Below are 16,765 nucleotides of genomic sequence, written 5' to 3' on the forward strand. Positions count from 1 at the left end.
ATGCTACGGCTAAATGTGTGTCTTCCATTTCCAGGAACGTGGTATGGACAGGGTGTATACTTTGCCGCAGATGCCTCCTACTCGTGCCAATCCTACCTTCAGGGTGGGAAACATAGCCACATGTTCCTCGCCAAAGTACTCGCTGGCAAGTTCTGTAAAGGGAAACCCGAGATGCGGGTTCTGCCTGCAATCAATCCCGCAAAGCCTGAAGATGTTTATGACAGCGCTGTCGACGACACGAACAAGCCAATGGAGTTTGTTATATTCCATGACACTCAGGCCTACCCAGAGTATTTGATCACATTCATGTGATGTGTCTTTAGTTTATTTCAGATGTGTTCAGATTCAAGTATCAGCCATAGTGATCGAGATATGTCATATATATATACATATATACATGTAGGTTATGTAATTGCTTAAAACCATAGAGTATTGTTAATTTCATACATTCATTACCGTTACTGATATACTTCTTGTGTACACATCACTTAAATACATTAGAAATTATCCATATTCTGATGCCCAGCATTATACTTTGAATATAAAATATTCATTGTAGTTAATTTTCTGCTAAAGTGACATAGGATAAGGTTTAATTCAAGTCTCCATGATACAATAAACATAAGCTTTCAGAGCTTTCAAAACTGACTACATACTTCCTATGTGTACAGGATGTAATTGTTACAACTGCAATTCAAAGATTTATACATACTTTACAGAGTTTATACAATTCCGTTAAGAAGACTTTTAAATTGCCAATGTACTTATTTAATTGTAATTCAGAAAAAAAACAGGTCTTTTTGGAGCCGGAATTTAGGTCCCATTTTCCTGCTGAAAAAAAGTATATATTTTTCCCCACCCCAGGTAAAAAAATCCTTCTTTTTTTTAGGAGCATTGACCTTTTAAAATTTAGCAAATGTAGCCATTAAGTGCCATTTTATAATTATATATATAGGTTTGTTGAATAAAAAGTTTGAAAACAAGTTTAACATTATATGAATCATGGTAATTTTTCCCACCTTTTTGTCAAAATGATGCTATTAAAGGGCCTTGCCACCACTCCCTTTTAAGTGGAAAAAACACTAATTTAGAAGAAATATTTGCTGTAACTGTCAAAGATTAGTTAAATTTCATTAAATAATACAGTAGTTAAGACATGTAAGAAACAACTAAAAAAAAACAACTTGATACTGTCTGTAGTTATAGAATATCATAAATGATAATTGTGTGTGTTTGTATTGGAACTTGAACGTTTCCCTGTACAATCGCTCCTGTTATTATACTGTGCTGCTTTGTCTAGCAGTAAGGCTACAACTTCACAACCAAGTCTAGGGACATTTTGACACGCCATTCATGGAATTAATCTTCTCATTCTCCCAATAAAAAAGAGATGTATGTTCAAAATGCCGTAACTCAATATTCAGTGTGTTATTGTGTCGCCTGAAGACGACATATAGGGGTTACTTTTGTCGGCAGCATCGGCAGCGGCGGCGGCGTCCGCGTCCCATTTTAACTTGTCCGGGGTATATCTCCTAAACTATTAGTGGTATCAACTTGAAACTTAATATGTACATAGATCTAATTGAGGGCAAGTGCAGTGCACAAGAACTGTTACTCTTGCTTCCATATTTTTAGAGTTTTGCCCTTTGTTATTTTTCATGCTTAAAGTTTTGTCCGGGGCATATCTTGAAGAATATAAGAGTTTTCAACTTGAAACTTCATATGTAGATAGATCTCATGGAGGGCAAGTGCAGTGCACAATAACAGTAACTCTTGCTTTCTTAGTTTTAAAATTATTGCCCTTTGTTAATTTTCATGCTTAAAGTTTTGTCCGGGGCGTATCTTGAAGAATATAAGAGGTATCAACTTGAAACTTCATAGCTAGACAGATCTCATTGAGGGCAAGTGCAGTGCACAATAACAGTAACTCTTGCTTTCTTAGTTTTAAAGTTATTGCCCTTTGTTAATTTTCATGCTTAAAATTTTGTCCGGGGCATATCTTGAAGAATATAAGAGGTATCAACTTGAAACTTCATACCTAGATATATCTCATTGAGGGCAAGTGCAGTGCACAATAACAGTAACTCTTGCTTTCTTAGTTTTAAAGTTATTGCCCTTTGTTAATTTGCTTGCTTAGGTTTTGTCCGTGGCATAAACTATAGGAGGTTTCAACCTGAAACTTATTCTGTAGGTATATCTGATTGAGGGTTCAAATGCCACCTACACTTGAAAGTTAAATGGCAATATCATTGTCTATAAATGAATAAAATGCCAATCTAACAGCTATAATGTCGACAGTAAAAAATTCGTCAGGCGACACATCCGACTCGCGGAGTTCTAGTTCATGTTTATAAATTTAGTAAAAGCTTTCAGGTGATACATTAATCTTTTAAAAAAAAATCATAGTCCATAAACTATTTGAATACTTGTATAAATGTATATATAATCTTTACTTTGAGGGCATCTCCGTTGTTAAGTCTCGTGTATAAAGCTGTTTTCATGATTTACCAAGTGTTTGTGATATTTTTCATGGTGTAATCCATTTGTACTTGTAAATACTAGTTTTACCATGCATGTATATGTCAACTCAGTGCTACAAATTGTATATAACTAAAATCACAGCTGATCTTGTACAAAGTGAGGGGATGTGTACATTTCATTTATACCCCTGTTGTTGATTGCTACAGTATTAGTGTTAAAGCAGTTGTGAAATGTTTCTGCAACCTAGTTAACATGATAACTAGTAACAGGGACTACAAGATGGTCGGAAGAAACTATTTCTGGGGGGGAGTTGGCTTCTTCATATAAAATATGTGCATTCAGTGACAAACATTATTACAAGTGTGTACTGCGTTAATTACATGTTTATATGTACATGAGATAGAGTTATGAAATTAAACTGAAGGATAATTGGTTTTAGGAACTTGAATTTCCTGTGGTACTTGGGAATAATAATGATGTTTATATTGATAAAGAAAACTATGATGAAATCTTAATTTTGTATTAAGATCTTAAATGTTTGAAATCCGATATTTGTAGTGGTTTAATGGGTTATATTCTGTCTGATACAGTAGTTTGAAACAAATTAACTGATTAAGTTCAATATATTGGGTTAAAGATTCTTAATGTATCAGGTTGACTATTAACAAAATGTCATGATACCTGGGTTAATTAATTACTTTTGTGTTAGATTTGTTAATGATGTTTATTTGTGTACAACTTCAATGCCTATTGTATACGGTCATTAGGCAAACCATTTTGAGCCATTTGTGGAGCTTCAGAAATATAACAAAACCATATTGTGTACTAGATGTTCTTACCTATATTGCAATTGTTCCTGAGAATAATTTTCTGTATTTACACGAACAGAAACTAAGAAAATGGACAAGAATACCTGGTTTTGTTATATAATTTAAAGGAAATTGCAATTGCTTAAAAACATTTCTGTAACTTCACATTTGGCTTATAGGGAAGACGGTCTTCCCAACAGCATGTTTTCACAGAAATGGGTAAAGCTTGTTTAAGCAAGCTACATGTACTTTTCAACCATATAAGTATAGGGCATTTGTTGTTAAAGGAAAAATACCAATTACTCTAGCTTTGAAACAAAAATATTTGCCAATTTTGGAGTTGTTGTTTTGTTAATTTGCATTAATTCATATTTTGTATGACCATTGACCCTTTTTAGATGTTTTCCTTGCAACAGTTTAAGTAACAAAACTCAAATTGTGTTTCTTATAAATTACTGTCAAATAACATTGCTTTGTTAGTTGCATGATGGAAAAAAGAACAAAGAAGCATAACAGGTTTTACACATTTCTGTGGGGACCAGGGACGAGCACATCTGTACATGTGTTTTGTTACGTCCTAACAAATCATGAGAACACACCACTCGCATTCAGATGTCAAACGGGAATGACACCTGGCTGTGGGTGGAGTGCTTTTACAAGAAAGCGGGATTATCGGGGGCAAGTACAAGAATTGCTGGTTAAAGTTTAAAAAGCAAAAACTAAACTATTAAGTTTGCAGCTGTTTTTCTGCTTGCTTTTGATGGTCAGGAATATTAACACAGGCATACAATGCCACAGTGTTAGTATTAGTGCAAGGGAATTTTACAACTGTTTTTGATATCTGATAGAACATTTGGTTAAAGGTTATAATGTTAATCTATAATTGTTAGGCAGTATTTTTTATGAGGTATTTGTTGAGATGGAACAAAGTTAAAATTGAAGTTATTTTAAAACAACCTCTCCATATAATATGCTTAATCTGTTGTGAAATTTCTTTGTGCTGGTAGGTATTATAGTGTTCAGTTGATGAGACAACTCGAGTAAAACTAAGATTGATGGGTTAAAAAATGATTATGGAGTCTATAAATGCTGAAGGAGTAGAGCATCCCTGATAGTGAAAGGGATTTATACATTTTAAAGTTTGGATGCATTTCATTTGGATAAGAATGTAAGAATCATGTTTGGATAAAAAACAACACCCTTTTATGTAAGATTATAAGATATCTGAGAAATGATCTACCGAGATTTTATGGTGATCATATTTTGACGTAAAGAAAGAACGTTCATTTTATTAGAGTGGTCAAGTTTAGGGCAGAATTTTCTGTTTCAATGAAAAATGAAGAAGTTGTCCTAGTTCTTTGCTTCAAATCAATTTCATGTCAAACAAATATGCTGTCTTCGTTTGTGTTCCCTTTATAAGACACTTAAAATTGATTACATTTGCTTATGAACATGGCGTTCATGAGAAGAAGACAACTTTGAGAAAGGTTTTTGAAACTTGTAGTATAATTGTTACTAATCAAAAGAACTTAAGTTGACATACTATTTTATTAAAACAAGTATAAGAGACACGCATCTAGTGTCTGTAAGATAAATCATCTGGTTTCCTAATTTCTATATTTTAATTCAATGAAGCAGTTAATACCTTTGCTAAATTGAAAATATGTAGGCTTACAGTACCTCAGTATTCTTGCTAAATTGATGTAGAATTAAGACTTTTTCACCTCATTGAATTTGACCACACTAATATTATGTCCATGAATCAGTGTTAAATCTACATCTGCTTATAGATAAATATAATAATGTCATATACATGTATATCATTTAGCCCCATTCTGAGGTTCACTAGTTCACATTATATCATACGATAGAATTTGCGTGTGTTTTGTAGTTCTTATTACTGATGTTGATCTTTATTGTTTAATGAGCAGCTTAGGAACAGAACAGGCATTTCTATTATTCTATTATGATTAAATTGAGTTCTGATATAGACAATTATAAAGCAAATACCAGTAACTGAAACCATTTCTTATTTTACATGTTTTTTTCTTGTAAACTTGAAAAGAAGCTATTAATAATATTATACAATTAAAGGCTGTTCATGTAGTGTTTATAGGACATATAGATGCTGAAGCATAGTCAATAAAACTGTATTGACATCAGCATCATGTAATTATCTACAGAAGAAATTCATTTTTTTTGATACATTTTGATAGTATTGAAATGATGTACATTAATGTTAGCTTACAAAAAAAACCTACTTGAAATTTGAATTTAAGGCAAAATGTGATTACCTTTAAATGCTTGGCTTGTTTGTTTTCAAAGAGACAAAATTGCCTGGGGCATAATTCACAACCTGTTGAAGATATTCACATGAAACTAAGTACACATGTTGCCGGACACAGTATGCACATGTGTATGAAGGCCAGTAACTCTGGCTTTAATAATTGTTGAGTTATGCCACTCATTGACTGAAAAACACACGAAACAAGTTTCCCTGCACTCTTGTTGGGAACAAGAAGCAATATGTAATGGCTTACAGTATTACACATGTAAGTCGATGGATGTGTAAAAAATTTTTAATCGAATATGTCAAACATAGTTAATTAGTTAACCAAATATAGATAGAATTAGATATTATCTTAGAAACCTTATCTGAGATGAAATACGATTAAGATTCTGGTTATTACCGGTATGCATGCTTTTCAAAGATAATGCAATGACCTTGTTGTGGCGCGATGTTTGTAAATGCCTGTTCTGTTCTTGGAGAAATCTGTTGGTTTGTATGTATGCATATATATCTATTCTTACATTGAATGTACAGGTATTTTTAATTTAACCAGAGTTTAACAGAATCAGCATAATTCCATTTTAAAGGTAATCTTTTCTGGTATATGTCTAAAGTAGTAACGACCTGTTTTTATTCAGAACTAAAGCATTCTAGTGCACTATTCAAAGTCAAATATTTGCCTGTTTGCTTCTTTAAGCTTTTAGGACTTTTTTATTCCCCAAAAAAAGTTTAAACTCAATTTGATATAAATAGAGAAATTGTAAAATTTATCTTGCTGTGGTTTTTATTTCTTGAAAAGAAAGCGTTGTGCTTCTACATGAATATATATTCAAACTAGATAATGAAAATGATGAAAAATCATGTTTTCTTTAATTAAATGAGGGTTATTCCAATGGTGCCTTTTGCTTGTTTACCCATTGTGCTAGATCATATACATGCCTCTGTGTTATAAGTCACATGATAATGTACTGTGGTAAATTGGAATAGAATTCTAATATTGTTTATAAGATGAGTTGCCATACAACTACATATATGCTCATACATTACAACAGATTTTGGTTCTTGTTTATAATGTTGTACCAGAAAATAATGACTCATTAATGATTTATGTGGCATATACATGATTTATGTGGCATGTGGCAAGTATATAATCTATGTGCCACATACAAGATCTATGTGTAACATACATGATCTATGTGCCACATACATGATCTATGTGCCACATACATGATCTGTGTATGATTCCCAAACATAATGAAAAAGTTGCTCCAAATGAGGTTAAGTTGCATGAAACTGCTATATATTAATTGTTTTACTGCTTTCATGTAACTGAAAGTACTGGAAGACTGTATATTGTTCTGGAAGTTTCTCTGGTACTCCGTAGGAAATTGCTGCAACACCAATCTGGTGGTAGAACCAAAAATAGCTATATTACTGACCATGATATGAAAAGGCTGAACTGGGAGTCATATATTTTACATAAATTTTACTGGAAGATTGTTTAAATGATAGCTTTTGATGGAGGTAATCTAAACAATATATGTAATACAGGATGTAATCTAAATAATAAACAGTTTAGTAAATGTAATGTAAAACAAGACATTTTACTGGAAGATTCTTAAAACTATAGATTTTACTGGAAGATATCTATACAGTGTGGGGTCTCTAAAAGTAATCAATATTATTTTACTGCATATTTTAGTGAAATGAAGATTTTAATATATTAATTTGATACTAAAATACGAAATTAACTTATATGACAATTTAGGTAGCAGTTCCATTATAAGGAATAAATAAAGGAGCATTAAACTGGTCATTATTTTCTTGGTACGGTATAAATAAGGGCTCTGCCCTTTCATATGATTATAATTAGTCATGTCAATATATTTTCTCTTTTGTTTTGTACTATTTCATGGGACTGTTTGCAAATGAAAACTCTTTTTATGATAAACTAATATAACATATATAAATATATATTTGTTCATAACATTATATTAATAAATTTGTCAGACTAATTGTTTTTGCAGTAATTGTTTTGTTTAATACATTTGAATATGATACTGCAACACTATATGAATTCCATCATTTGTCAACTCAAGGTTTGAAACTAATTGCATACTGGGATGGATTCCATGTGGTACTTAGTTATAAAATGTTTTTGTTGGAATTAAGATTTTTGATTGAAAAGAAATGAGCCACTTGTTCATTCCTGCAACACTTCAACTTTAAAATCTGGAACCAATACTGAAAAACTGAAATAGTTAGTATATTTAGTGAAACATTCAGATATATTTTGTGCTTCGCTTCAAGCAAAACTATCATAGAAGTACTGCTACAATTCTTTATGTATAATTTGCTCTTTTTTCACAAAATATTTGTTTTGAATGCACACCAATGCATATGTATCACTAAACTGTTATTGTTCGTCTTTTTTGTCTCCAAGAAATGAGATTTAGCGTTATCAACTTAACACTAAAGTTCATTTGCAAGCAGTCCAGTGTCCATCCTTGGGAAGTTTGTTAATTCTCAAACAAATCATTATTTGTGATTACTTTATTGTCTTCGAGTTTGCGAGGACTTAATAAAGAAAATAAATGATAACTGTTTTTCGTTATTAATGGTTGGACCAAAACTTTGGCCGCTAAACATTATCATTGCTAGCTTTCGTGACTAGCCTCTCAATTGATGTAGCTTGCATAGCATGATAGCCTAACGAAGATCCTATTTTTCTGCATCAGTGTTGTCCACTCGTCACTGCCTTGTCCTCGCTTGGATGCCAACGTTCTGTATCCAAACCTTACCAAAGTTGGTGACAGTAATTATGTCCATAATATGAGCAGTTTGATAACTAGCCGGCTATAACTTTTGAATGATACGTTTGACCATTGTCAGGTTTTTCAACAATGCAAAAATGTGCAAAATGCAATAACTGATGATATATAGATATATCTCAGACCCACATGTCATATTGCAACAGTCGCTCCGGAGTTATTGCCGTTGAAAATTGGTGTCAATGCAAGTATGTATTATTGGCCTTGTCAATACTTGAACTAGATCCTCTCGGTCAAGGTCCACTTGTAAAGCGACCCGCACTCTAACTTGAACAGTTGTGTGGTGATCATGCGGCGTGAGACCGACATACACATGTACATTACCAGTGTACAACTCGTGTACGGGGTGCTGGAAGATTATCACAAACAGGACTGCTTCGAGATGAATTTTAGATATTTATTTTATTTTTTTAAAAGTGCTCTAAATCACTTTAAACATGACGAGTTGTTCTGAACAAAAGAGTTAGCCATGCTTGTCCTACATGTATACCATGCTTTGCCCGTGCTGTTTGTGATAATCGGACCATAGTGGTCTCAGCTGATAAAAGGGTTATCAATTACATATATATGAATATCAAAGGTGTTAATTTCATATCACTGATACCCCATATGATAGAAACAAATACAGTTAAAACTCAGTTATGGGTGCATGTTCAATTTTTAACTTACAATCATTGTCTAAATGTAGATAATGCATACTGAAAATCATCATTGCATGCATTCTTATTATATTCTTATCGACCTAACTAGATGATAACCGGGTCATACAATTAGAGATAACCATGGACACGCAGGGGATTTTGACCCCCCCCCCCCCCTCCTTCCCTGTTCACCCTGTTGGAGCAAACATTGTTATCATGGAATACATTACTCAATCACCTTTACTACATTCACACATTTCATCTTCACTTAAGATAATCACTGACAATAGAGGATTTATTAAAAAGATATTGTGATTAGATATCGTGTGAATATGTCAACATAGAGTGTGCACATTTTGATCTCATTTTGTTTTAACTCGGTCGTTCGCCAACACACGCGCGCATGTGTTAGCTGTTCGGTATAAACTGTTCATGACATTTCAAGCAGATTGTCTAGATATACTAATTAATTTTCGACATTGAGTGTGATCATAATTCTTGAATTCGTTGACGGCGCTTAAACAAGCAATATATCATCCTTTTTCGGATGCCAGGGCAATTTGGGAATCGAGCCAATGCCCTCTTGGGGGGAAACGCGGACACCCGCACCATTGTTAAAAGTAGAAAATGTCGGAATGGAACTGCGACCGCTTTCAATATCAATTTTATCGCGACAATGTGTGTCTCCATGGTTGTTTTCCTTATTGACATTGAGCAGGTCAAACCAGCTCTGACCCTCTGGTATTAATATGAAATATGAAATCACCTCCTGGATGTATTAGGGGTGATGCTATTACGAATCCTTTTTGCAGAATGTTCTTGGTCCTTTTCGGAGAGCAACATATCCAGCAGAATACTGCCAGTAATAAACTTTGCGAAATTTGAATTTGATACGTGTCCGACGTATTGTGTATTGTTCATCTAGTATGGTAGAACTGACAGATTTATGTTTCGGCATCGATGATCCCATTCTGTCATTATCGATCAGTCCCAGTCCTGCTCATTATCTGATTTCAGGGCGTGTTTACTAAGTCTAGGTATTTCGGTCTATGTTTCATTTACCAAAAAATAGCGGGCCCACCTAAGTGCATAATCAATGGATATAGATGATGATGACTTGCTGCAACCAGAACTATTTCTGCTTTACTGCACTATTGCTGACTCAACTTGTCGATATTCTTTAAGGGGAACATATGCCGCCTTTTCGCAGCCAAGTTCCCTGTGGGAAATGCTCACAGTAACACAGACAACTATCTCATTAACTCAGACATCATCAATAATTAACACTGAAAGCTGTAAAAAGGTCAGTAAGAGTCAATACATCGACTGTAAATCAGTCTTTTTAACTGGTATTCATACTTTTTGAAATTGACTTTTCTTCTCTTCGCTCGCTTAAAACACACTTTGCATACGCATGTTTCTACTGTTAAGCCTAATGAACGCACGAAAGACACGGACTTCCCTACAACACGTCTTAGTTGAGACGATAATTTACGCTCGTATGCGTGGTCGTGCATTGTGCACAAGATGCTTGGCCGAAGGCGCCTCTCGGAATCAAAGCTCGTATGCGTGGTCGTGCATTGTGCACGAGATGCTTGGCCGAAGGCGCCTCTCGCAGCCACTGGTCTTACGCATGGCCGTGCTTTGTGCACAATATGCTTGGCCGAAGGCGCCTCTCGGAATCAAAGCTCGTATGCGTGGTCGTGCACGAGATGCGTGGCCGAAGGCGCCTCTCGGAGCCAAAGCTCGTATGCGTGACCGTGCATTGTGCATGAGATGTTTGGCCGAATGCGCCTCTCGGAGCCACTGCTCTTACGCGTGGCCGTGCATTGTGCACGAGATGCTTGGCCGAAGACGCCTCTCGGAGCCAAAGCTCGTATGCGTGGTCGTGCATTGTGCACGAGATGCTTGGCCGAAGGCGCATTTCGGAGCCAAAGCTCGGATGCGTGGCTGTGAATGGGGCAAGAAGGCGCCTCTCTGAGCCACTGCTCTTACGCGTGGCCGTGCATGGGACAAGAAGCTTGGCCGAAGGCGCCTCTCGGAGCCACTCATTACCATACATGAACGGGAATGTAACAAGCACTGTCTTTTCTGCAGCAATCAAAGTAAATATGGACTCTGGTTGAAAATGAATTTCTGTTATATATGTTTTTACTATATATATAGTTATATTTAAAAAACGAACATCGAGTTGTTTAAATTGTAAGATAACTAATAGTTCACATTGTTACCGCTTTCTTATGACACCATTTGCATTGTAGAAAAATTCAAAAACCAAAAACAGAAACCCCTTTGCAACTGACAATGACATGTCACGACTCTACTGTGGCACTACATATAGGAATATAGTTATATTGTCTCTCCTCGAATGATTGTATATGATTTATGTGAACATAAGCTTCACGTATCAATATCATCGGTTGTTATGGAATGCATCCATGTTGATTTCAGTTTAGAAAGCCATAGAGATCTGAAAGACACTCGTGTCCGTAGTTGGTGTCGATACTCCAAAGGATGGCATGACGCCATTCACCATTTAACAGGTCTAGACGAAATTGCAAGTGTGTACATGCGTGTACGTCTGGGCTACAATCTGACCAGTGACCAGCTTTGATAAATTGCATTGTCCGGCGGTCAGTAACTAAGTCAGTCAACAGATAAAGCTGCGACGACTGACTTATAAATGGACATCACTAGCGGATGTACACCCCCACCCCTTTAACGTTCAAGTTTACTATTTAAGTCAATATCGGAGAAAAAAAGTACTAGCATACGCTCAAAATGCACCATGCCGGACTATCTTCTCCGGGAAGTAACCCCAACCACCATGCAAAAAATGTTATGCCATATACAGTGAGGTTCCTAGGGAGGGGCGCATGTCAAAAGATTGCGCCGTTACGTCCCCCCTCTAACGTCAATTCTTGGATCCGCCCTTGAATCATACTGCCAGACTTTACACGCTTCTAATATGGCCTGTGTGTCAGAAGAAAATGATCTGTTTTATTCTCCAATTATTCCGTCTGTTGTGCCTCTGAAATAAAGGCAATCGATTCAAAGCTATCAAATACAAAGATCGTCGATTTAATAAATTGCACCATGAATAAACAGAATACGCGTTGCAAATTTGAACTTCTAGACTATACGAGCGCTTAGTCATTCAAATGAAACGTGTGTCAGCACATTTTAGTAGTTCGTCGTATATAAAAATGATCGTAATCTAGTAAGCCAAATTAATGTTCTCAAATAAGGTTCGATCGATCCAACTAAAAGCATTGGTATTAGGAAAATTACGCCTTGTATTATCAAGCGCATAAAATAGCCCCTCCATCGTTAATAATTCAAAATGGAATCTAATAAAAAAGTTCACCATCCCGTCTCGCCCCAAGACATTTTTTAAAGCACATTTTAACTCTAGCGACCATCGGGCACTTGCGGAGCATAATTATATATGCACTCGATTGCGGGAGAAAGTGTGCATTTTTTCTTCATGCAATGTTTTATTTTTACCAGAAATACGATGATGTTCGGTACAAGTATCGAACTTTAGAACAAATTCTTGTCGATTGTATGTGCATTTTGATATTGAAATTAATGCAAAGTGTGTGTGTGTTTTTGCAAACGAAGGTAACATTGGGGTAAAATTGAAAGTTTCAAACTGCTTCAACAAGTTAAAGAATGTTCAAATGTTTTTGAAGTTGTAAGAGTGATGTCTGTTTAATATCGTATAACATCTGCTGTAAATGGTCGCTCATGCACCGAACGCAAATCAAATGTTAATTGTTCTAGTTTTGGATGAGAGTATTTTCAAAGTTGGTAATACCTCCTCTTGACCTCATCCTGCAGAGCCCACCAGAGCCTCAGCGCAAACACGTCATGCCCACTGCAAACGAGCAGACTCAGAAAAACATTTTTTTTTTTAAATTGCCATGAATCATCTTTAATTATTCCGTTCGTTTTGCAAAAATAAATGTGAATAATTGTACAATTTCGAATTGTAATAAAAGTCAGCAAATTCCATTATCAATACGTAACTCGGAGGAACGTTGGAATGAAATGAAGATTTGCAGTTTGTATAGTTTGAGTCTGAACTCATCCTTGACAGTGACGGACCAGGAATTCATAACTGGTGAGGGAGGCAATTGGCAAACCCAGTCAAAACTGGGGTATTTAAATGACAAGCATAAGATCGTTGATATATTTCAACCCTTCATTCAAGAAGACTTTTGTGCATCTTGTAAAGTGGACATATTAATGAAAAACTATATACCGGTATACATTTATATCTAAGCGTTTAAGTTGTTTACAGCTATCAATTAATGGTTTAAGTTATTTGTTTGAGGGTCGATTTGCCAGTCAATTGTAAACATGTATACCAAGTTGCATTTTGTCATTGTTAACATGTGTACCAAGAAGTTGCATCTTGCCACTGTAAACATTTGTACTAAGCTGCATCTTATCACTGAAAACATTTGTACCAAGTTGCATCTTGTTTTGGTTAACACGTGTACTTAGTTGCATCTTGTCATTGTTTACATGTATACCAAGTTGCATCTTGTCTTAGTTAACTTGTGTACCAAGTTGCATCATGTTGTTATTAACATGTGTACCAAGGTGCATCTTGTCATTATTAACATGTGTACCAAGTTGCATCTTGTCGTTATTAACATGACATGTTGTGTAGCAAGTTGCATCTTGTCACTATAAGCATGTGTACCAAGTTAAATCTCGTCTTTGTTAAGATGTGTACCAAATTGCATCTTGTCATTGTTAACATGTGTACCAAGTTGAATATTGTCATTGTTAACATGTGTACCAAGTTGTATATTGTCATTGTTAATATATGTACCAAGTTGTATATTGTCATTGTTAACATATGTACCAAGTTGTATATTGTCATTGTTAACATATGTACCAAGTTGTATATTGTCATTGTTAACATATGTACCAAGTTACATCTTGTCTTTGTTAACATGTGTACCAAGTTACATCTTGTCTTTGTTAACATGTGTACCAAGTTGAATATTTTCATTGTTAACATGTGTACCAAGTTGAATATTTTCATTGTTAACATATGTACCAAGTTGAATATTGTCATTGTTAACATGTGTACCAAGTTGTATATTGTCATTGTTAACATGTGTACCAAGTTACATCTTGTCTTTGTTAACATATGTACCAAGTTGTATATTGTCATTGTTAACATGTGTACCAAGTTACATCTCGTCTTTGTTAACATGTGTACCAAGTTGTATGTTGGCATTGTTAACATATGTATCAAGTTGAATATTGTCATTGTTAACATGTGTACCAAGTTGCATCTTGTCATCATAAGCATGTGTACCAAGTTAAATCTCGTCTTTGTTAAGATGTGTACCAAGTTGCATCTTGTCATTATAAGCATATGTACCAAGTTAAATCTCGTCTTTGTTTAGATGTGTACCAAGTTGCATCTTGTCTTGTTAACATGTGTACCAAGTTACATCTCGTCTTTGTTAACATGTGTACCAAGTTGTATATTGGCATTGTTAACATATGTATCAAGTTGAATATTGTCATTGTTAACATGTGTACCAAGTTGCATCTTGTCATTATAAGCATGTGTACCAAGTTAAATCTCGTCTTTGTTAAGATGTGTACCAAGTTGCATCTTGTCATTATAAGCATGTGTACCAAGTTAAATCTCGTCTTTGTTAAGATGTGTACCAAGTTGCATCTTGTCTTGTTAACATGTGTACCAAGTTAAATCTCGTCTTTGTTAAGATGTGTACCAAGTTGCATCTTGTCTTTGTTAACATGTGTACCAAGTTAAATCTCCTCTTTGTTAAGATGTGTACCAAGTTGCATCTTGTCTTTGTTAACCTGTGTACCAAGTTGAATATTGTCATTGTTAACATGTGTACCAAGTTGCATCTTGTCATTATAAGCATGTGTACCAAGTTGAATCTCGTCTTTGTTAAGATGTGTACCAAGTTGCATCTTATCTTTGTTAGCATGTGTACCAAGTTGTATATTATCATTGTTAACATGTGTACCAAGTTGTATATTGTCTTTGTTAACATGTGTACCAAGTTGCATCTTGTTATTGTTAACATGTGTACCAAGTTACATCTTGTCATTATTAACATGTGTACCAAGTTGCATCTTGTTATTGTTAACATGTGTACCAAGTTGTATATTGTCATTGTTAACATGTGTACCAAGTTGTATATTGTCTTTGTTAAAATGTGTACCAAGTTGCATCTTGTTATTGTTAACATGTGTACCAAGTAACATCTTGTCATTATTAACATGAATACCAAATTGCATCTTGTCGTTGTTAACATGAATACCACGTTGCATCATGTTGTTATTAACATGTGTACGAAGTTGCATCTTGTCATTATTAGCATTCATACGAAGCTGCATATTTTCTTTATTAACATGGACTAAGTTGCATCTTGTCGTTTTAACAAGTGTACCAAATTTTATATTGTCATTGTTAACATGTGTACAAAGTTGCATCTTGTCATTTGTTAACATGTATACCAAGAAGTTGCATCTCGTCATTATGAACATATTAAAGAAGTTGCATCTTGTCTTTTATATTTCATATTGTTATTGTTAAAATGTGAACTAGGTTGCATATTGTCATTGTAACAAGAGGCACATCAGTGCCTGTGCTCCACTGGCCAAAAGGTTCAAGCAAAGACCACCTAACGAACATTTTCGTCAAGTTTCATAGAAATACAATCATCAATTTTTGAGGAGAAGTTATTTAATTATTTTTTTTACTTTAATAGCTCTGGCTGCCATGTTGTGCAGTGGACCGAAATGATTTGGGCAATTTGAGTAAAGGAGCACCAAACAAACATTTCTGTCAAGTTTTATCGAAAAAAGGTCATCGGTTTCGACGACAAGTCGTATAAAGTTTATTTTTTTATTTTTAGCTCTGGCAGCCATGGTGTGCAGTGGACTGGAACCATTTAACAAATTTTGGTTAATGACCACCCAAGGAACATTTCTGTCAAGTTTCATCAAAATCTGATCATCGGTTTCTGAGGAGAAGTGGTGTAAAGGTTTTTCCTATTTTTAGCTCTGGCTGCCATGTTGTGCAGCGGAACGGAACCATTTGGGCCATTTTGTCAAAGATTTTGTTGAGATGACCCTTGTTATTAAGTCTCATAAAGATTATGTCAAAATTGTGACGCAGGCAATTTGTGGACTGACGATTGACTAACATGTAATCTTGTCTTGTCATATGACAGGCGAGCTAAAAATTACAAACCATTGTTTTCCAAATGGAAATGGAGACGTTTATTATTGTTTTTTTGCGACTTTTAATGGCGACACGTCTTTTAAATAACCCGTTACCGAGTCATTTTCACGTTTTCTTTTCGCAGCCATGCTTGTTTTTCCGCGGGAAATTATCTGGAAATCGACGAGACGTTCCGAATAATCGCTGTCACTAAAAACCGACAAGAACCAACAACAACAGAAAAGAACCCTCAACCTGAAGTAATATAAGCATTTACTGTCTTTTAGTTTTTAACTTAAGTGATATCGATTTTAATCACTAGTTACTGATTATCAAAATATATTTATACAAGCAGCATTCAACACGCATCCACTTAGTCCTGCATAAGACCATCTTTTTTTCACTTCTGATGTGATGTCGGGTCTTTTGCCACTCGCGACACGTTGTCGCTGTTTAAGATATAAGTTTTTCCTTTAAAC

The 16,765-nt window shown here is 35.0% G+C and overlaps 1 protein-coding gene across 1 annotated transcript in view; it reads left to right on the forward strand.

The window, feature by feature from the left end:
* LOC128203599 (protein mono-ADP-ribosyltransferase PARP14-like) overlaps positions 1-8,181 on the forward strand; it is a 49,630-nt gene extending 41,449 nt beyond the window's left edge. Inside the window, exon 26 of the mRNA XM_052905089.1 lies at positions 35-8,181. Coding sequence (XP_052761049.1) covers positions 35-312 — 278 coding nt within the window. The 3' untranslated portion in view covers positions 313-8,181. The remainder of the gene's footprint in view (positions 1-34) is intronic.
* The last annotated feature ends 8,584 nt before the right edge of the window (positions 8,182-16,765 follow it).

This window comes from Mya arenaria, chromosome 2 (genome assembly GCF_026914265.1).
Source record: "Mya arenaria isolate MELC-2E11 chromosome 2, ASM2691426v1".
NCBI lineage: Eukaryota > Metazoa > Mollusca > Bivalvia > Myida > Myidae > Mya > Mya arenaria.